Raw genomic sequence first — 22,118 nt, forward strand, 5'->3', positions numbered from 1 at the left:
CCCCTTTTGGTCGAAGTATCTCGTTGCTTTCAAAATAGAGCGAGCAGAGCTGTACAACTCGCAAAGAAGATGGCTGCGCCCATAGTTCATGGGGCTTGAGTTGTATTTTCTTTGTATTTGTACCACGTTGGTGGTTTTAATGTCGTTTTTAAATCCTCTTACACACTTGATTTCATTGCTGCTTTAATCCGGTCACCAATTTATGCATTGCACAGTCTTGCTTTGTGTGCAATTCAATGTAAAGTTGTGTTTTCAAGGCTTGCTAAAGAGGCTATGTTGCTAATGATGACTAGCCTGCTACTACTTCCCCTTGTGGCTCGACAGAAACACAAATGACAAACTGGAAGGCTGGAGCAAGGGAAATACGTCACATTCTCGCTAAAGCTGGTCGTTCGTACCGGCGTACCATCCAAATGGATTACAGCATTACTATTGCTGGCCGAGTTTGCGTTCACTAGTAGCCAATTAGGCACTTACAGATCCCCAGATCGGGCCACATGATTGGTCGAAACATATATGAAGAGAAAGAAAGTGAAACGCCCCATTCCCCCAGATTGAAGCTTGTCTGCTATCAGATCAGGGATTCGGCGAGCCATTGTCTTTGGTCGGGCAACCGGCCAATTAGATGGTCAAACAGCCATCCGTAATACAGGTACATGTGTAATGAAATGTGCTTCTTCAAAAACACATGTTAAAAAATAATAACGTAACCCATTTTGTTGTAACTTATATGTTATATGGTACAAATAAAATTAACATAGCCTACTTTGCTGCCTTATTACAAGGTGCATAAACAGAATTTTCTAAGAACTGCCCCGGTGAAAACATACAGATGGATCGACCCTCCACCAGGAGTTAAGACTGATGCTTATGCTATGTCCGTTCACCTAAACATCCAAAGTAATTACTAGGAGAATCCGAGAAGGCTTCATGGCACTTTAAACTGCCAACGGACTTCAGGCAGATCAGGAAGTCTGCTGGCACATTCATCATTTCATTGATTGTTGAAGATAAGGTTCTGTATTTATCCAAGATATACTGTATATATAATTCTCTGTAAATATACACCTTTATCTAACAATATCTAATACTCAGCAATGTTGGTGCAAATGGAACATCAAACATACCAAAAAAGCTAATCACAACATGGAATTCTCTGTTTGTTATGTAACATGAATGAGTCACAGAATGCTTTGTTTAGATCGTAACCTGTTTTAGAGCACGCTCGATCTCAACCCCCTGGGCCCACGGAACGGCCGGATTTGCCAAACAGTCCCCTGTGTTTCCACGGCGACTCATATCTATTCTTTGTTTGTGGAGAAACCGGAACGCCTCAGTCATCACCTGGACAGCGTCATATGTCAGCGCTGAAGTGTACTGTAACAGAGACAAACAACACAACAAATCTCTGTAATTACATTTTTAACATTTATCATGTCATTTATAGCATCAGCATTAGTTGTAATCATAAGTTTAAGCCCAGGTTGTGGCAGCTCCTGCTACACCATGCATTTGATTTGTTGCTTTGGTTGTCTCACTTGATTCTTTAACATGACGTGCTAGTGGACAACGAAACAGACCCCCTGATGCTGCCCTCATTGGGGTGGGGGCCTTTAACAAGCAAAACATTACGCTTAGGCGATAGCCTTCAATGAATGCTAAGTGATATCAACAAGGGCAACGTTTCTTAATTCCATGGGATTATGCACTACTTCAAATGTAATTAGGAATATTGTATTCCATTCCAGCCAGTTCATTCCGCTAGACGCCACTCAATTCTACACACCGGTGCACACACTGCGTCGTTGGAGGTTCAATTAACAAGATATGTGATTTGATGGTAGCTTCAGTCAAGATTTTGAAAAAGGAATCCAATCCTGACCCCACTCTCCCCCTTCTCTCTCCAAACGACGGCCACCATAGAAAAGTGAGGCTCGCTAAAACAACTTACCATTGGGAAATTAACCCTTGCTATCTGTAGTGTTAGTGAGCCCCTACATGACAGTGTGTTTTAGAGCACATTTCAAACAAAAATATTTATATTGTAACAGCAACAATAACATAAAAGCCCAAAACCAGTAGATGTTATCCTTCCGTTACATTCATGAAATTATAATGTCACAGTAATGAATTGATTGAACTGATTTCAAACTTTTTGCCCGGCACTTTTAGATAGCTGAATTTAACAGTTAATTTACTAATAAAAGTTCTTCATACCCTGATCCTTGTGTCAGCCCCTGGATACTCCTTCTCTTCCAGGCCTTCCCAGCGCTGGTCAAACTTCGCCACCACAGGATCGTCAAAGTCAACAATCTGAAATCCTGAAACATTGGCCCCTCCATATTGGATTTTAGAAAGATCCCCGTCTACGAACCCCTGAAAAACATGAAGGCACACATTAAAGCTTTGTCATAGTAATGAATACTCTAAATTGAAATATATATAGCAAAATATAAGAGTAGATTGTACTGTATTTAGTTTCATTTCCTAACAACTTTTGCTTAAGTGCATTTGTATGCAACTATAAAGACATTTTTTTTTGTTTCTTTTGTAGAAACGTAAAGATAAAAAAACATTTAAATATATTTAAAGTATTAAGAAATTTGAGATTTGCAGAAAATACCAATACAAAAATTGAATCTGAATAATGAAGTATATAGAATAGTAATAATGACAGTTAATCGGAGTATGATACAGTAATCCACCTACCAAGTTAGCGATAATGTAGTGGTATCCTTTCACATGCTTGCCAATGGTGATGATCTGTTGGAAAAAGAAAATGTGACCATTCTCAATTTCAACATTGATTTGGTAGTAGACATTAAAATTTAATCTAATTTAATAATTCTGATCAGATTTAGGGCAGGGTGGCATGGCTATTTTCAATTGATAGACTAAATATGAACAAAAATGAATCCCAAGAATGACTCCCTTTAAAATTATGCCTTTATTTATGGGGTTTGTGAAGATTTCGACGTTATTTATAGGACTCAATACATGTTCTACTGGGGAGGCACTTTTAAGACTGCTAAATAATAATAAATGGTTAAAACAATGTTTGATTTGCAAGCCTTTACTGTCAGATCATATCATTATTGCCGTGATAAACCGTATGTGCCTTCTACACTTTGAGGCCCAGAGATAAGTGTGCTCATGAAGCAGCATTGAACTGTGTTGAAAAAAGGTAACGAAGTTACTGCTGTTTAAAGTAGTTCATCTCCCGAGAACTGTGCCGTATATATTACTTTTGCGTTATACCATGGTCTGGGGGAATAATCGATTCTGATTGGCTGCAGGGTGTCCATTAATCCCTGATACATGGACCCCTGCTAAGTAGTTCCAGCAAATTGTCTATTCAGCCTATTAATGGTATTTTCTTTGGCAAGTGACCATGGTTAAAGCGGGATAATGCCCTTCGAGGTGTCCTTGTGTGTGTGTGTGGGTGTGTGTGTGTGTGTGTGTGTGTGTGTGTGCGTGTGTGTGTGCGTGTGTGTGTGTGTGTGTGTGTGTGTGTGTGTGTGTGTGTGTGTGTGTGTGTGTGTGTGAGAGTGTGTGTGTGTGTGTGTGTGTGCGCGTGTGCGTGTGTATGCTTGCGCGTGTGTTTGTGGTTGTGTGTGTGTGTGTGTGTGTGTGTGTGTCTGGGTGTGTGTGTGTGTGGTGTGTGTGTGTGTGTGTGTGTGTGTGTGTGTGTGTGTGTGTGTGTGTGTGTGTGTCTGGGTGTGTGTGTGTGTGTGTGTGTGTGTGTGTGTGTGTGTGTGTGTGTGTGTGTGTGTGTGTGTGTGTGTGAGAAGATGACAAAGGACATTATTAAGAAAGTGTAATGCATTCCTTCTATTTTTACTAAAATTAAACTTAAATAACTAATAAGTATAGGGTGTTACAGTTCTTAGTAACCATAAACATGATACTTTTTAAAACGCTAACCAAACGCTATCTCTAGTAATAAACTCTTTAGAAAATTCATTTTATTGAAAGCTTGAAAGCTTCAGAAAGTGGTGTGATCACAGGTGTTGGCCAAGATAGTTTCAAAATGTGATAGATGACATAGCCTATCGCTGATTAATGCCTCTTGAAAGTAAAAATGTACGTAACAATATTACTTTTGGTTTGATTTAACATGTTAAATTGAATAGTAATTGCAGTTGTAACAACCTAATAACTTTCACAGCGAACAGCCCATCAACCACTTTTTACTGTCTAGGGCATTAATCCTTCAGTCTCTTGTACAATAAGAAGTATACAAAACTCAAGACTATCTGCCATTAATATCTTTGTGCTTGCAACTCATACACTATAGATTTTGGTATTTTGTAATACTGTTAAACTAAATAATACATTGGCTTTGAGGACAAAAATATCGGGAATGACTAGATTGCTGTTTGTAATAAAAAGCCCTCAGGCAGCAAACAATGCTCCTTTTGGTCATCTTATGTGATTATTCATAACAACCCAATCAACAAAGAGCATAAGAAACAAACCAATGATGAGCATTTTGGTAACATTGTTAAGAAAGAATTAATCCATACAGACTAAGAAACTGTATAATGTAGACAGTGGGAAAAAATATAGACTATGCAATGAACTCACATGATGCCAAAAGGCATACATTTAATAAATGCTAAATAAAAAGGAATATGCAGGACCTAATTTGACGTAATACTGAATATATTATTCAAATGCAGTGTTGGGAACGTTATTTAAAAAAATAATTAGTTATAGTGATACATTACTTAGTAACTGAATTACTCGATAATAAAAGTAACTAGTTACCAGGGAAAGTAACTATTTGCATTACTATATAAAAAAAAGTAGCTATATGTCAAAGAATTTAGATTTTTCTGAGCAGTTTTCACTTGGCCTTAATGTGTTAAACGGTTGAACTGCCCATTCGAGGCCCTGATATACTTCAAACTCAATTTGAATTTGCTTGGTTGCAAAGGCTGTGGAACATCTGTACAAAGACACTGGCTCCGATTGGCTACCATGAAATATGACCCATCATAATCGCTTATCCCAGTGGTTCTCAAACTATTGTACGCGTACCACTGGTGGTACGCAATGCGCTTTCAAGTAGTACGCAGAGGAATTAGAAAAAAAAAAGATTGTTAGATTCAAAACAATACTATCAAAATACTACAGCCAATGCAAAAAGTTGTGAAATAATGTTCTTGTCCAGATTTTTTTATTTAGTTTTACAAATCAAGAGTAGGCCTGATTTGACTAATCGGCTTTGCATCCTTTCCTTCTGCCCTTGTAGTCCAAGACATGCTGCCCACCAGCATTCAAAGCACAATGCTGCCACTGGTGGATTTGTACCAATTCACATAATTGTCCCTCCCTGCTATTTTGTAGTTCCCCAAAACACCCAGAAACAACTTGAGTCCCACATACTTATGCCACCATACGCCACTAACAGTGCAACCAGGCCAATGGCAACCAAGCACGCAGACCTTCCTCCCTCACTTTAAAAACCACCAGCCGCCACTGTACGAATGGAATTACATTTACCATGAGATCATGTTCTCACTTGCTGTGTGTGTATGTGTATGTGTTTCCGTGCCTCTGTACTAGGGCTACCACTTTGTACAGCTGACAACAGCTAACAATAAATAATATTATTTTTAAGAATAACTGTGCCTCCTGCATGAGATGTGCATAGCTGAATAGGGCCGCAGGCCTACGCTACTGTATGTTGTTGTATTTTATAACATATATAACACCGTTTATTCAATGGAGAGGGTGGGAGGGAGAGAGAGAGAGAGAGAGAGAGAGAGAGAGAGAGAGAGAGAGATCAATCCAACCTGTTCCATGATGTCTCTAACTTTGTCTTGTTCACAGTCCAGAATAATACGCCGTTCCTTACGGATTTCCAGATCCTGGGACAGCAAGTGAGAATGTTACACAAATTCCTACAAATTGCTTTACGTGATTAAAACACAAATTCAAGTACAGATAGTACTAACACAATGGTTGCTGCAGAATGGCACAATAACAGTTAACAATAATATACATCCGATCAGGGGATAACTAGAATTTAATGAAATTAATAAAATGTAGTGTGCAGAAACTGTAGTGAAAGACTAGTCTCTAATGGGATATGGGAATTGCAGCGCTTCTACGACCTCCATCGATCAATGCCCAAAGGCTTTATGGAGACTGACTGCAGGTGACTGGGGCCCCTGGGCAGAGCATGTGGTTGATGTAGAGTACAAGGGTGTTTAAAGGCTTAAATTGATACTGGACACTGTGTCTGGCAGACATCAAAGAGGACTGTATCCTAATCGTAAGACTGCTGACCTCAGTGGGGGACTCTGATTTACACTAGGAGATAAACCATAATGACGAATGATCCCTCATATTGTATAAGTGGCTAGAAATCCTTCTGGCAGTCCACACTTACAGATGTTGAACCACATATGCTGAGGGAGACCCCCACTGCATACATTGTAATTATATTCAAACATACTCATTCTTACCCATCCTGAAAAAATTGACTTCTGCCTAATCAATATACAACCTTCTACATCATTGGCTGTATTAGAGAGGAACAATATCAGAGATTGGGGGACTGTGAATGTGTGCGTGTGTGTATGTACCTGAAATAGTGAGCGGTAGGCCTCATCCTTCCTCTCATCTTTCAGGTTTCCAACATTAATCGCTGTGACAACCCATTTTTTCTCAGCTGCTGTATCCAGAATCACCTGAAGAGTTGACAAACCTACACACAGAATATAAATAGTTGCATAAATATTTTCTTGGTGGTAGCACATTTATATAATGAGTTATAACAAGGAGTACCATTACCTCTATCGCTGTCATAGAGATAGGCAAACTTCTCCCATTTATAGTACTCCACTAAGGACACCAGCGGCCCCTTTATCTCCGGCCTCATCTGGAGGACAAACTGGTTCATCCCTTCCACAGGAAACGAGGGAGTGATGAAGGACACGTGGAGCGTCTCGCAGAACGAGGTGATGGTGTTCACTGACTTTTTGTCGTAGAAGCCAAAGATGGCATAGACACCTCGGGAGAACTGGGAGCAAACTATATGAGAGAGAGGGGGAGAGAGATAGAGAGAGAGAGAGAGAGAGAGAGAGAGAGAGAGAGAGAGAGAGAGAGAGAGAGAGAGAGAGAGAGAGAGAGAGAGAGAGAGAGAGAGAGAGAGAGAGAAAGAGTATAACAATTAATTGTCTTAATACATAGAAGAATTTTCCATTTCATTAAACATTTTCATAAAAGTCCAGTTTATTGATATATCCCCATTCACAGGCAAACACTTTGCAACAGCCGGCATAGGGATAGCCAAAACTAGCTGTTATCTGCGGTGTCCACAGTATGTAGAGGGAGCGCGGTCCACAGACCATGAGCTACAGCTCGATGATGATCACCCCTAGATTTGTAACAGGTACGGGGAATCGTTTGTAGGTGTTGCTCGGAGGTCTCAAGCAGTTTATATAAGCTGTGTTATTTCCTCTGATTATTTCATTCTCCGACGACAATGACTACAGTAAGTTGTGCTGCTAGGTTCCGATCTCTATGTGAATCTTCACTGAAAGGCAACCTGAATGCTACCAGGTGCTCAGTATATCTCACGTTATATGCGGTTATTTTATTCATAATATTATATACGTTTTGGCAGAAGGAGAAGTAGGCAAGGATCAGTGTGTTACAGTATGTCCAAATGTAAAAGCGGTCTTGACCATGCAGGGCTCTATGGGTGCAGACCAGGATTTTAATGTACTCTTAATGTATTGGAAGCCAGTGTAGGAAAATGAGAGACAGGCTAATATCAGGTCTCCAGCAGGACCTTGTCAGAAGCTTTTCAGCAGCATTTTGAAAAATGTGTAAATGATCCAACTAGGGCTGGGCAATAATTTGATTACGATTATTAATTGCGATAAAACTCACGTCGATTATGACGATAAGCATTAGACATAAATGCTCGATATTAAAAATAAATAAAAATAGATCTAAAAAAAATAAAGTAAAATTCTAACAGCAGAAATAAACCACTCCAAACATTTGAGATTGTTGCCTCCCTGCCAAAGGAGTTTGATGTGATAGTCACTCACAGATCTTTTAGTTTTAAACACATTATTTTATGTAGCATAATATCTGGTTTTTCAATGTTTTCATTTTGCACTTACGTAAGCAATACGTAGTTCATATTTTATATATTAAAGTTCAGTTCATGTGCCAGGGCCTTTGTTCATCCACTTTTTTACTTTTCATGTATTGGTTGCGCCTCTACAAGATTTAAGATGTTTTCTGAAGCCCTGCCAAAGGAGTTTAATGTGAAAGAAGTCAGAGCTTTTATTTACATTATTTTCAATAGGTTACAAGGCAAGCTACCTTATATTGTTCTGTTGGAAGCAGATAAAACACGTTTGTGAAGTTAAATGTTTATATTTAAATGTGATTAAATGTTCCCCTATCACAAATATGGTAATAAACAAAAAGGTACGGTTTAACTAATGAACACTCTAGTTTCTTCAGGCTTCAGCAGTATCAAATCATATATCGTGATTATTATCGATATCAATCAATATCGAAAAAATAATCGTGATAATAATTTTTGCAATATCCCCCAGCCCTAGATCCAACGCAGATATGCTGAGGCAGGTAAAAACAGAAATCTAAACGTGTAGAAATAAATCATGTAAAGAACATTTTCATTCAAATTGTTGTTACAATACCTAAGCTTAGTGAGGGGCCAACATGATAATCTAAACACATAAACTGATCAAAGATGAAACCTAGGAAGAGAATAAAGTGTAATCCTAAATTTGTCAATGGCAATGAACAGAACGTCCGTCTTATCCACATTCAGGGAAATACAATGATCAGCCATTAATTTATTGATAGAGTTAATGCATTCATGAAAAATAGCCAATTGATCGGGCTTATTGGGATAAAAAGATGTGTACATTATATATCGTCAGCATAAGAGTGGCAAGAGATGTCCTATAAGCTAATTATAATCAGCCCTAGAGGAAGCATGTATATATCTTATAAGTAAGAGTGTCAGACTTGGTGCAGAATTACAGCCACTACGAGCCAGTCCCACAATGAGCTTTCCACAAACGTGCCGTTATTTAGAGGCGGGTCAATGTGGAGGGTGGGGGTGTGGCCCTGAGCAGTTTGCGGCCACGGTAACATACGCTCATGTTTACAGTGGATGTATCGCAATGGCGAGGCGCACACAGCTTTTGGCCGTGTTCTGTAAATATTCAAGAACACTCTGGGTGCTCCGGCGGGAGTCCTGGAGCTCTATATCTAAATGATATCATATTATTAGGGATGCACGATATATCGGCAGTGATATCGTTATCGGCATTTTTTAACATATCGGCATCGGCCCGATAAGTAAAACTGGTCCGATATTAACAGCCGATATTTATTTCCGTCTAGTTGCTGTTGTGTGTGTTTTTTGCCCATGCACAGCTTGTTTGGTCATGTGACAGTGTCAGTGACGCAGCCAGAGACGCACGGAGAGGCAGTACAGGAGTGTTTGTCACCTTAACTGAAAAGAATCAATGTCGGCGGTTTGGATGTTTTTCACGGTCTCAAATTAAGTTACTCGAATTGCAATATGCAGTACTTGCAAAGCCGAAGTAATGCGCGGAGGATGCCGTGTCGGATCACGGGTTTCCCGTGATCCGTATGGATCAACCCTCACGGTTCGGGACGCAAGTGATCCGCGGATCGGCTGATAAAAAAAAAGTTGTGCGTTCACGTGATCAGCGCATGTTTAATGGACAATTCCGGTATTAACAACATCATCAAGTATCGTAGCGAACAGTTTCTGTTGTGTTTTATTTGGCGTTCCGTAATCCCATTGAAACTGAAACCGGAACCGGAACCGGACGTGTTTATATTTGGTTGTAGTCTTTTCGCTCGGTTCTCCGGATCAACAGCAGTGCTAGAACCGAGTGAAAAGACTACAACCAACCTCCCTTGATATATTTGATTTAGCCTATTTCACAGATTTGAGTTGAAATTGACTTAAACTTGAAACACTTTTTGTAATTTATTAGACAAGTGTCTGGTTTCCATGAATATTGGCCAATTTTATATAAGTTATAAAACCTTGTCAAGATATTTTGATTCGTGATCGTTATTGTGATTTATGATCCAAACTTTTTCATAGATGCAAGTTGTAAAAGTAGCCTAAAACTAACACTGTTAGTAACTTGTGTTTTTTATGGATGCCCTGTAACTTGTTGAAGAAACAATGTATTTCGAAGTTTTGGAAAATAAAGAAAGAAATTACTTTTTCATATTCACAGTGTTTACATGTTCTTCAGTATACAAAATCATCATAGAAACTTGTTTTTATACCAATATCGATATCGGTAAATATCGGTTATCGGCCGTAACAGCACTTTTAATATTGGATATCGGTATCGGCCAACATTTTCATATCGGTGTATCCCTACATATTATACATAGATATCTATATCATATAATATATATTATCATGGCCAAAAGCTGTGTGCGCCTCCAGACGGTATTATGAATCTCAAACGACTGCGTCAGGTTCTTCTCTGGTTCTTCCACTTCCACATCAATCTGAAGTAGACTGAACCGCAACATGGAGGAGAAAGGGATTGTTGACCGCGATTGGTCTCACATCGGTAGCGGGGCTCCGATGTGAGACAATCGCGGGAAACAATCCCTTTCTCCTCCATGTCATGTTTCATGTATTTCAGGGAGTCAAAGCCAAAGTTCCTTTCCCCCAATCACTTCAGACGTCAAAGACACCAATGTGTTATGCGCAGAACGGTTATCAAAATAACAAAGAAGTGTACAACACTTGCGTTACAGTGTGTGTATTCACACACACACGCACACACATGTGGCGTTTGCACGGTAGTAGCTCATTGTGTCATTAGGCCAAATTCTCTGGACAGGCAAAGCAGAGAAAGGGGAGGCAACATGTCCCCGTATGACGACAAACAGAGAAAATTCGAAATCGGCACGTCTGAGCTTTGTTTTTTCAAAGGCAGAGCAGGATACCTAGCGCTCGTTTTACACCTAACGCCATTACTAGCTTCTGGTGGACCATAGGCAGGCTAGGGGAACTCATATTAATGTTAGAAAACCTCATAAAGTGAGATTATCATGCCATGGGACCTTTAACATTTGCCATTATGCGACAAAGAGCTACAGAAATCAAATTGTCCAAAACTGATTCAACCCTATTATTGGTGGATGCTTCAATAAAACATTAGCCGGTTAACACGGTTAATTCCAATAATAACAAATAATGTTTACAAAGATTTTTTGTACGTGAATTTGGAAAATGAAACATTATACTACATGTACTATTTAGAAGTAGAAACAAAGTAAATACCATGCTTTTGTTAGAATGAAAACTAGCTATTCATGCCATGGGACCTTAATGAAAGAACACACACAAAGCCCAATCGACGTAAGCATTTAAAGACAGGTGTCGTGATATATCTAATGGACTTGGATTCACTTTACGCACTAGATCAGTGAGATAATTTAGGGAAAGAATACTGAAAGAGTCCAGAATGATGTATGCATAGTACAACCTGGATGAGGGCCCTATGCTTGCCATTAACTTCTAACCTTGTCAACAAAGTGAGTGAGAAAGTGATTACAGTCATCAATGGAGAATAAAATCACATATGGTACAGCAGGTGAAACAATATTGTTAATAATTCCAAACAATGATTTAGGAATTCCATTACTTAGGTCAGCCAAATAATCAGCTCTAGCCTCGTTAATCATATTGTTCAAAGTGGATAACCAACGTTTAGCTGAAGATGTGGATTTGGAGATTTGTGGCATTCCATAAATGCTCAATCTTGAAGGGATTTAAACAAAAGTTCAAAAGTCTAAATGGAGTAAACAATGTAAACAATGCACACCATTTAAGAAAATGTAAATGGTTGGAAACAAATAAAGTGACAGCTGAATGAAGAACGCAAAGCATTGCTAAAAAAGCAGAAATGTAAAATAAATTGAACTGAAGAATCTGAAAGGTTAAATATATTGCCCCGCACTGGTGTGTGTGTGTGTGTGTGTGTGTGTGTGTGTGTGTGTGTGTGTGTGTGTGTGTGTGTGTGTGTGTGTGTGTGTGTGTGTGTGTGTGTGTGTGCGTTCAAGAGAATAGCGAACCGGTATGTGATTAAAAGTAGCCCAATAGAGCGTGAAAAACCGCCCAATCTGGCAACATTGCCTGAACATCCTCCAAAAGTAGCCCAATCCGGCGGGAAAAACCGCCCAATCTGGCAACACCAATGAACATCCTCCCGCTCTAGTGTCAACGTAAATCAATGAGACCAACTGAAAACGAAGCCGGTATGAAACTAAAACTGTGATTCGAAATGATATCAAAATTCCGTTTGGATATTAATGAAGATAGAAGTGTGTAGATTTGTTAAATGGTTTGAACGAAGGTAAACGGTTGAAAAATGATTGAGTTACGATGTCTTGAGAATTAGGAGTGTCAGAATGGGCAGACGTCTTCAATGAAAACAGCTGAAAATGAAGCTGGTATGAAACTAAAACTGTGATTCTGAAGAAAGTTTAAATGATATCGAAATTCTGTTTAGATATTATTGAAGATATAACTTGGTAGATATGTTAAATGGTTGAATGAAGATAAACGGTTGAAATTTGATTTAGTGTCTTACACTGTTGAAATACCAGAGGACGGCTCCTGCGTCCTCCCATTGTCTCCCATGTTAAAAAAAAGCTAGTATTTTAAAAGTAGAATATCTTAAAAAGTATAAAATATGAACATTTTTAAATTTGAATGGAGTCTCTAGGTGAAAAATTGAGGAAGGAGATAGGTCCCAAAATTTGTAGAGAATAATAAAGAAAGAAAGAAAGAAAGAAAGAAAGAAAGAAAGAAAGAAAGAAAGAAAGAAAGAAAGAAAGAAAGAAAGAAAGAAAGAAAGAAAGAACGAACGAACGAACGAACGAACGAACGAACGAACGAACGAACGAACGAACGAACGAACGAACGAACGAACGAACGAACGAACGAACGAACGAACGAACGAACGAACGAACGAACGAGAGAGAGAGAGAGAGAGAGAGAGAGAAAGAAAGAAAGAAAGAAAGAAAGAAAGAAAGAATAAAACCTAAGAAGAACAATAGTTGAGCGCTGCATGCAGCACTCACCTAATTACGACGAGCCACACTTTCCAAAGCTACACATCAATGCACGTTAAAGCAAACATCCACATTGTAACACAACAACACCAGGCTTCAATAAAACACTGCTGAGAACTTCTCATCCTTGAGCTGGTTTATCTCTCGTTTTTAAAGGCAGGGCCCTGGGTTCAAAACAACACCTAATAAAATGCATTATGGTAACTAAACAAAAAGCTCCTCAGGGTAGATACTATCAATATCAACACCATAAGACCCAAAGTAGCCTATGTACCTGACTTGATATATTAACAAAATCAAAAACAGTACTGAATGTACAATAAACATGAATATGGAAATAACCAACAACTATTACTCTATCCAATCTAAGAATGTCACTGGTTTTAGGGACAAAAAATTAATAAATCCATAGAGAAATGGTAATTTTGAGCCTTGCAAGCCAAGGGTTTGACTCCTAGTTCCCAAGAGGTCAGGGGAGATTAGAACCATTCTGGATATCAGCGTTTTCAACAACCAATAACCCTGAAAGTCAGATGGTTCACTGTTAGAGTGTTGTTCTGACGTGTGCAAGACGGAAATTGGTTTACATCCACAGATTACACTAACTTCGACCATTCTATTGTCAAGGCTCACAGTAAACTGCTCCGCTCTACCTTTATGGGCGTGGCCTACGAGGGCCTGGTCCCTCCCTGGCCGACCAGCAGACCAGCTCAGAGTGAGTGGGAGCTGGGAGCTAAGCGGCCGCTATGGCCGCTTAGTTGTCAACAACATCTCTTTATTATTTTATCTCAGCGTTTTCCTGATTCTGCTCTCAGAGGAGCGGTGAGAACAGATACTATTGCGGTGATATATTACTCTAACATTGTTCTTTGCTACACTCCACCAAGGTGACTTTTGCTGGGCTCCTCCAGACGAGGACACGGGTTGTTGGAAGACCGGTTCATTGTAAGGTTGCAGACATTGATGCATGACAATGGTGCTCCATGTTACCATGTAGGAGAATTCACCCTGAGTGTGTGTGGGGATGGCTGGTTTCCAGTGTGCACACTGATTACTCAATGTGCGACAGGTGTGAAGTCTCACCGAGTCGAATCCGACTAAGCCAGGTGAGGCTGCTTAAACTAGACGTCATCCACACACACTCACTTAACCTCGACTCAGCAACTAGGACAGAGAAACTCTCCCCCCCGCGGCGAAGTGCTGTCCTGTTGACGTTTGCGGAAAAGTGACACCACATTCTATCATGACCCTTTGGGGGCCGATGGCCACCTGATGTTGACTCTGGACTGCTCTTTGTGCACCAACTACAGCGGTGGTTAGCTCGCCAGAGGTTGGATCGCAGGCATTACAACTCAAGGTTCTCACGGTATCCCGCTCAATGTCAGTGGACCTAGATGTTGGGGAGGCTTCCCTTGGGGAGGTGATGTCAGACCTGGAGGTCTTTACTGATTCCTCAGTGACGGTTTGCGGGGGGATGTGCCACTCCCACTTGGTCTGAGGCGAGGGGCTGGTACCCCCTACTGCTCACATCCATGTGTCTGAACTGTCCACCATGAGGAAAGGGTTGTCATATTTCTCTCATCTGTGCAGCCGCCATGTTCTGATCGGAACAGACAGCATGTCAGCCGCGGTATATCTAAAAAGACAAGGGGGGGGGGGGGGGGGTCCGTCCTGTTCCGTCCTGTTCCGTCCTGTTCCCTTCACAGAGCTGCGGTCGAGCTCTGGCTGTGGGCTCATCAGAACCCGCTCAGCCTAGAGTCCTGTAAGTCACTGTCATACAACATTTAACTATTTGAAAGAAAGACTTACTTCATCTATTCGGGGAGACTGATTGGTCAAGACAGAAAAGGCTGGTCCATTCTAGAGTTAAGTTGACTTGCTGCAACATTATTGTCATAAAGCAGAAGTTGTGAACTCATAATGGAAGCAAGTTGTAAAGTGAGGTGCAGTTGGAAACAACAATTTTAAACATGTTAATAGAGTTTAGGACAAAACTCACATATTTTTACCAGTACTAAATATTCCATTTGCGAAAGCAAGCAGCCCTCCACAAGCCAAGTATTTTCATACTGGGTTATGCATATAGATGTCTTGGCCAGCCCTGACACATTAATTTAGATTGAGCCTTAGACTCAGAGATATATAATGATGTTAGAATAAACATCAAGTCTATCCTCTTGCATGGCCAGACAAGTCCTGGGGTCATCATCCCAAGAACTTGATGACTACTGTAAACATTGTTACAACAAAAAGCTGAAAAGACTATTAACTAGAAAGATAACATTTGAGCATAAAATTCCACTTATTCTTGCTTCTCTCCACTGGATCCCAATAACTGCAGCTTCGGATTTTAAGGTGCTACTGCTTACCTAAACCTATAGGCCTTGCACAGATAAGCACCATCCTACCAGAAGGACCTTATCCTTCCTTATAGTCCTTCTTGGCCCCTCCGGTCTTCGGGAGCTGGCCTTCTTTCAATACTAAAGGTTAAGAAGCAATCAGAAGGAAACAGAGCCTTCCCCTATTGAGCGCACTATCTATAGAATAGTCTGTCATCTGTAATCTGGGAGGCTGCTTCTGCTGAGATATACAAAGCCAGTCTGGCGCCTAGGGGTGCCCTCAGCTGCTGTTGCGACTGGGTAAACCGGGTTTGCTGCTAGGCACTAGATTAGAGGTTGCCTCCATGTTTTCTGTCCACCCTGCCCCAGTTTACCATAATTCAGTCAGTTTTTGTACGTTGCGGTGACTGTGTGACTGGATGCCTGGACACCCCTGATGGTTACCAGCCTGCTCACCGGCCAGCACCCCATTACAAGGCAATGCCCAGCATCAGCAGTGTTTATTTTATTATTTATTACATATTGGATTGAATTCTGATCAGAAATCGAACAGTCACAGACTATACAGTTCTATACAGTTCATCTTTCAACTAAATTATAGAAAAGTATCGATAGTGGTATTACTAAAGACTTGGATTTTTAAGCAATCTTGACAATGGTATTAATAACAATACACATTTACAATAGCCAACCTGATTTGGGTCAGCAAATGATAGCGCTCTTAAGGGTCAGGGAGTGAGGTTTACCATAGAGTAATTGTAATTAGCCAATGACTCGGCTATGTAGCCTGGTGACTGAACTCATAATAGACTTAAAGAATTACATCAAAAGACTAAGGTTACTTGGAAAATAATTCACCCTAATGATATAATATTCAAAATGTATCATTATTATTTACTGTTGAATAGGCCAAAATGTTGTGATGCCATCATTCTCAGAATCAGAATAGACAGTCATCTTTGATAGCGCTAGCAACTAGCTGCTAACCGATTTCAACTGTTTCGGGCTGAAACGCACAGTGGCTTATGGGTATTGTAGGAAACGGTAATTAGAGAAATTGATTGTGCTATGAGCTGAATAAAAAAGAAAATAAATATATTCAACGATGCCTTGCCTTTCTAGATTAGGAAAATATCACAAAGTTTGCATCAGCCATAAAAAAAGGGATAGCAACTCAGTCTTATGACACCCCCCCATGAAACTCGCAACCCCCCTGATCATTTTTAAAATGTATAGTATTTGGCTTTGAGCTACAACACGGGGATCACCTACCCTCTAAAGAACAATACCGGTATAGGTAATGGTAAGAGTGCCCTTAATCCTCTTCAGGAGAAACGTCTTTATGGGAGTTTATCCTGGCAAGGGATGTTTTAGTGAAGCCAAGAGAGAAGGTTATGATGGTTTGATCACCCAGAGCAGTGTATTGTCCTTTAAGGAGAACACAACGTAATATTTGACTTTACAGCAAAAGATTTTCTGCAACGTTGCTGTAAAGCAAGTTTCCATGTTGGTTTTTGATAAAACTTTTATTTTGTGAGTCTGTGTTGTATTTCTGAAGTTGGGATAGTGTCCGATCAACAGAGATGTCTAAGGAATTTAATTTACAAATTAAAGCATTTTTGGTGCCAATTAAGAATGTTTGGTACACTTCCAGGAAAGTGTGTGCATAGGTTCTAATATCATGTTTCACTCAAGTAGATGTACGAGCCAATATACCCCTGGAAACATTTCAAGATCCGAACAAGCCAGCAGCCAGATGAATTAAACACTTTCAGGAAGTACTCGACTCCCTTGGAGCAGATCGGACAGTTAACGTTATAGTAACTGAAATACTCTGGAAATCAACACCGGTTGTTGAAGGTTGAAGGCTTACATCTCCAAATGAAGGTAAGTTCTGCCTGACCTCTACAAAAACACTTGGCAACGCAGTTTGCTCAGGTCTTGCTCAGTTCTCAGCTCAGTTCACTGAACTAGCATGAGAAAAATGTATGTTAATAAACCAACATAACCGTCTCCGATCTATAGTCTTTGAACCTCTTATGCACAATTGATAAATGACTTAAAAATGACCTAAAACTCTACTCTCAGAGATCTGAGTATAGTGTAGGATAGAAACAGCCTCCGAAGCTCCAAACACATACAATGAGTTAACCAATGTATACATTGACGCTGCAAAGAAGAAAATCCCCTCATAGTCGCAAATGAAGAATATAAGTAAAATATAATAAACATGGTAGATCTTTTCAACATGTATGGTCAAACGTTCATAAACGTATTCAAATCCACTGACAATTAACAACAGGACAGTAATCTGTGCATTGGTCATAATAATGTTTACACCAGAACAAGATCTTTACTGTAGATTGGGTTGAGTTTGATCAGTCAGAGATATTTGTCCCTCTGCAGAGACACTTAATCAAGTAATTATACAACCAAATTTCAAATACTTACAGCAGTTAGTGACAGCAAAACTATTGGCCACCTCCAAATTGTCGATGTGTGGTGTAAGTCTGAAGTCTGTTGTTCCAAATTGGACCATAGCGACTCTGAATGCACTGTACTCCTGATCGGCCCCCCTTGGGAATAATCCACCTGGGGAAGAGGAATACAAATATATTTGTTAAAAAATCTGCAAAATACATTTTGGGTTAAATGTGAAGGAAGAGGAAGATAACACACAAGGAGTCTATTTATTTCACTAAAGAGTAACAAGTAAGATTGATAGACGAATAAAATCAATTGGCGAACCACACCCTAAGATAAATAAGTTTACATTAAGATCAATGTCTAATAATGGTAGACTTCATACATCTATGAATTTAGAGGGTGCCCAGTCTCACAACCGACCATTGACAAAAGTCATAGAAATGGACAATGTAGAAGTGTTTGAATGATTAAATCTTTTTTAGATATTTTAATGATGCGTTTCAGCGTATAGAACAAATGTGGCACCATTCAATTTAGCAGAAGATCTCAAATACCTGCCGTTTGGATTTGTGTTTTTTTATGTCCTCAAAGCCCATGAAGTGTAATAAAGCGATGGAAAGCGGGGAGCGAAAGTCTTACTCATCGGTCCAAGTCACTGTGGGTCTAACGTGTTAACTGGTGAAACCCAACGGCATCATTTCACTTTTTGCCCGCTTTAATGTCATTGATTCGGCGTTTCAATTTCAGTTAACACCGCTAGACTCGAAGCATGAAGACAGATTTGTTCCCGGCTTAAGATCACATTGGTGCTCAGTGTGAATTGAATACACCAGCACATAGTTTTGGAGATTTTCTTTTTCATTTTTTTACATTTGCGGGCAAAGATCTCTCATTAGATCCAACATATAATAAAGCGGCCTATAAAACGCTAATGCAATTGTTGAGGCCTCTTAAAATGTGACATAGGCTAGATCTATTGCCTAACTATGGGATCTAAGCGCTATAATTTGAATCAAATTTGCCAAATTTGCCAAGAAATGGCAATTTCCAGTATTAGGGTGTGAAATTTAACATCTGTTCCTAGTTGACTGATCAGACAGAAGCAGAAGATTCTTAGAAGCATTCCCCTACTCTACAAAGCTTTTTTTTTGTTGTTAACCCTGTGCAGACCTTTATTTGAAAAACATGCAAACATGAACCGCTCGCTAAATCGTAAATCTAACCTTTCATCACTTTAAAGGATCACTTTGTAGGAATTTCTCCCATCTCGTGGTAAAATTGTATTTTGCATTCAAACAGTTCTCTCCAGCGCCTCGCTCCTTCAAATGTGCGTTGCAACCTGCTTGCTCCTTCTACGTTACAGTCACGCTGGCTCTGAGCGAAAACTCGTTTAGCCTTAGTTAGTACCGCGTAGTGCTTTATGTCCCTCTCAGCCGTTATAGTTTTTCATAGAGCCGGAAGGGTTAAGGCCGATCCATACCTCCGGATACGGACAGTTTCGTCCGGTTCCGGAGATGTTTCGTCCTATCTATCTATCCATCTATCCATCCATCCATCCATCCATCCATCTATATATATATATATATATATTGTATTTGTATATACTTATATTATACTATATACCTGACATTTTTATTTTATTGTTTATTGTTATTGTTCCCACAAAACACCTACGGGACCGGACGAAACTGTCCGTATCCGGAGGATGGATCGGCCTTTAGGGTTAGGGTTAGGGTCCTCCTTAGGACTTACCCGTTCAATGTAAATACAAAAGAAATTCTTCGCTCAGGAGGATAAATCAGATTATTGGCAGAGGTAATTTTGCACCAATGAAGACATATTTCTGAATGAAGAAACTGATTTTAGCAAATACATTACTTAAAACTCTACACAGTGTCCCTTTTAGCGGAACCTGATCGGAAAGAAACACTGGAACCCGAAAGGACTAACGTAAAGGCAAACGGCAGTGGCAGTGATGTCAACATTAACTACGTTAACCCTCAGGCTCCTCAGGTAATGGTAATGTTACTAAGAACTCAAAAGGCAGGTTCCAGGCTAACTGGCACAGAATATATCCAGGGCTTGTTGACGGCTGGTTTAAGCTGCCTCAAAGGGCCTGAGTCAGACTCATTAGACTCTGGGACGGGTGAGGTTTCACACCTCTGGTGCATATGGCAATCAAGGCATACAGGATAACCCGATATCACCAGACACATGGAGCTCTGACGCCAGAATGTAAGGTCTGTTCTACCTGCAAGCGTTTGCGAAATGCTCGAATAAACTGGTCTGTACAACCTAAACCATTGCCTTGTGTAGAGCTCAGAGATAACAGCAGGGTCAACTAGGGCTGGGCGATATGACGATATATATTGTGTGATGATATAAAAATGTCTATCGTTTCATATTATGCTCTATCGTTTATATCAAACAAACAAACAAACATGGAGGAGAGTGAACGTGACAATTCTGAACAGGAGAAGAACTCTGACGACCAGCCAAGACAAAGAGAGCTCGTACCTAAAAGAGGGGCTACTTCTATCGCATGGACATGGTTTGGGTTTGAAAAGTCGGACACAGACCAGAAAAACGTACTTTGTAAAGTATGCCGCAAACCGGTCCCCTCCCCAGACTCAAACACCACAAACCTATTTTACCACCTACGAATGAATCACGACAAACAGTACGGAGAGAGTAAACTTGAAAGTGTTCCATGTTTACATTTCGTATTTTATATACCAATATTATGTTAGGCCTGTATTCATTTTTGTTTGCCACTACAATACAAAGTTCTACTGTTAAAGACTATTGGTATGGTTGGCTTTAATATTTTTGAAAACCAACAGAAAAAGTGTTTTCTATTTACTTTTTTATATTTATACATTCATATTTTATATTTTGTTGCATGCAGGCCTTTCCATGTGGTCATTTTATGTAAACTATTTATTCATTGAATTTACAGAAAATGTGCTATATCGTGATATATATCGTTATCGGGATATGAATGACCTATATCGGGATATGATATTTTGGTCATATCGCCCAGCCCTACGGTCAACTGCCACAATGACAAAGATTCTGCAAAGTCAAATAATCCTAAAAAGTTATGAGAAACATGTAACTGACAGACGACAAAATACTCTACAAGGACTTCATTAGATACATCTAACGCTGTGCTTAAAGAACATATCCTGGCAAACTCAATGCAAATAAAGGGGTCCAAATGGCTGACAGAATATCTCACTTTTTGCAGAGAATTAATGCAACATGCCAAATAGGTCAAATATTGCTTTAACATCGACCACTGGTCCGATGGAGCTCCACACATCCACATGCAGACATGGGGTTCATGTTACGTCATATTCATATAATATAATGATTAACCCTTGCGAACACAGATTCAAGAATCAAAAATATGTCCTATCACCAATGTCCTATCATTAACGTCCTATCACCAACGTCCTATCATCAACGTCCTATCACCACACCCTATCACCAACGTCCTATCATCAACAGACTATCAACGTAGCCTACCACATACATCCTATCATCAAGTCTTATCACCAACGTCCTATCATCAACGTCCTATCATCAACGTCCTATCATCAACGTCCTATCATCAACGTCCTATCACCACACCCTATCACCAACGTCCTATCATCGACAGACTATCAACGTAGCCTACCACATACATCCTATCATCAAGTCTTATCACCAACGTCCTATCATCAACGTATATCATCAACAAACTATCATCTACGTCCTATCACCAATTTCCTATCATCAACGTCCTATCATCAACATCCTATCAACCATCTGGAACACTAGGAACTGTTCATAACACCCTAGCAACCACCAAAAGCACTCAAGTTGCAACATAGAACATCTTAGCAGCCATCATGAATCTACAGCACTATTTCATGTCCCGCTTCTGAACATTTCCAATACACCAGGTCAACTTAAACCTTTATTTTGAGCAAGCTGCACACCAAAAAAAAATATGAAGTTGTACTTTTTCTAGTTTGAGGGAAATCTGTTAGAAATGCAATAGTTCTTGCCGAATCCTTTCTTTCCAAATCTGCCTTACAATATCTGCCATGACTTTCATGAGTTTCCCTCACCTGAGCTTACTCATTGATCTCCCCACCTGCACCTACTGCCGTCATCAGCCTCTCCACATATAAACCAGTTCACAATCTTTGT

General features: G+C 39.8%; 1 protein-coding gene across 3 annotated transcripts in view; it reads right to left on the reverse strand.

The window, feature by feature from the left end:
* Positions 1 to 22,118, reverse strand: part of LOC130379044 (glutamate receptor 2-like) — a 45,577-nt gene that overhangs the window by 20,041 nt on the left and 3,418 nt on the right. For all 3 annotated transcript variants that reach the window (XM_056585621.1, XM_056585620.1, XM_056585619.1), the window contains exons 2-8: positions 17,943 to 18,083; positions 6,805 to 7,044; positions 6,597 to 6,718; positions 5,802 to 5,876; positions 2,710 to 2,763; positions 2,218 to 2,376; positions 1,210 to 1,377 (exon numbers count right to left, since the gene is read on the reverse strand). In XM_056585621.1, coding sequence (XP_056441596.1) covers positions 1,210 to 1,377; positions 2,218 to 2,376; positions 2,710 to 2,763; positions 5,802 to 5,876; positions 6,597 to 6,718; positions 6,805 to 7,044; positions 17,943 to 18,083 — 959 coding nt within the window. The remainder of the gene's footprint in view (positions 1 to 1,209; positions 1,378 to 2,217; positions 2,377 to 2,709; positions 2,764 to 5,801; positions 5,877 to 6,596; positions 6,719 to 6,804; positions 7,045 to 17,942; positions 18,084 to 22,118) is intronic.

This window comes from Gadus chalcogrammus, chromosome 3 (assembly GCF_026213295.1).
Source record: "Gadus chalcogrammus isolate NIFS_2021 chromosome 3, NIFS_Gcha_1.0, whole genome shotgun sequence".
Classification (NCBI taxonomy): Eukaryota; Metazoa; Chordata; class Actinopteri; order Gadiformes; family Gadidae; genus Gadus; species Gadus chalcogrammus.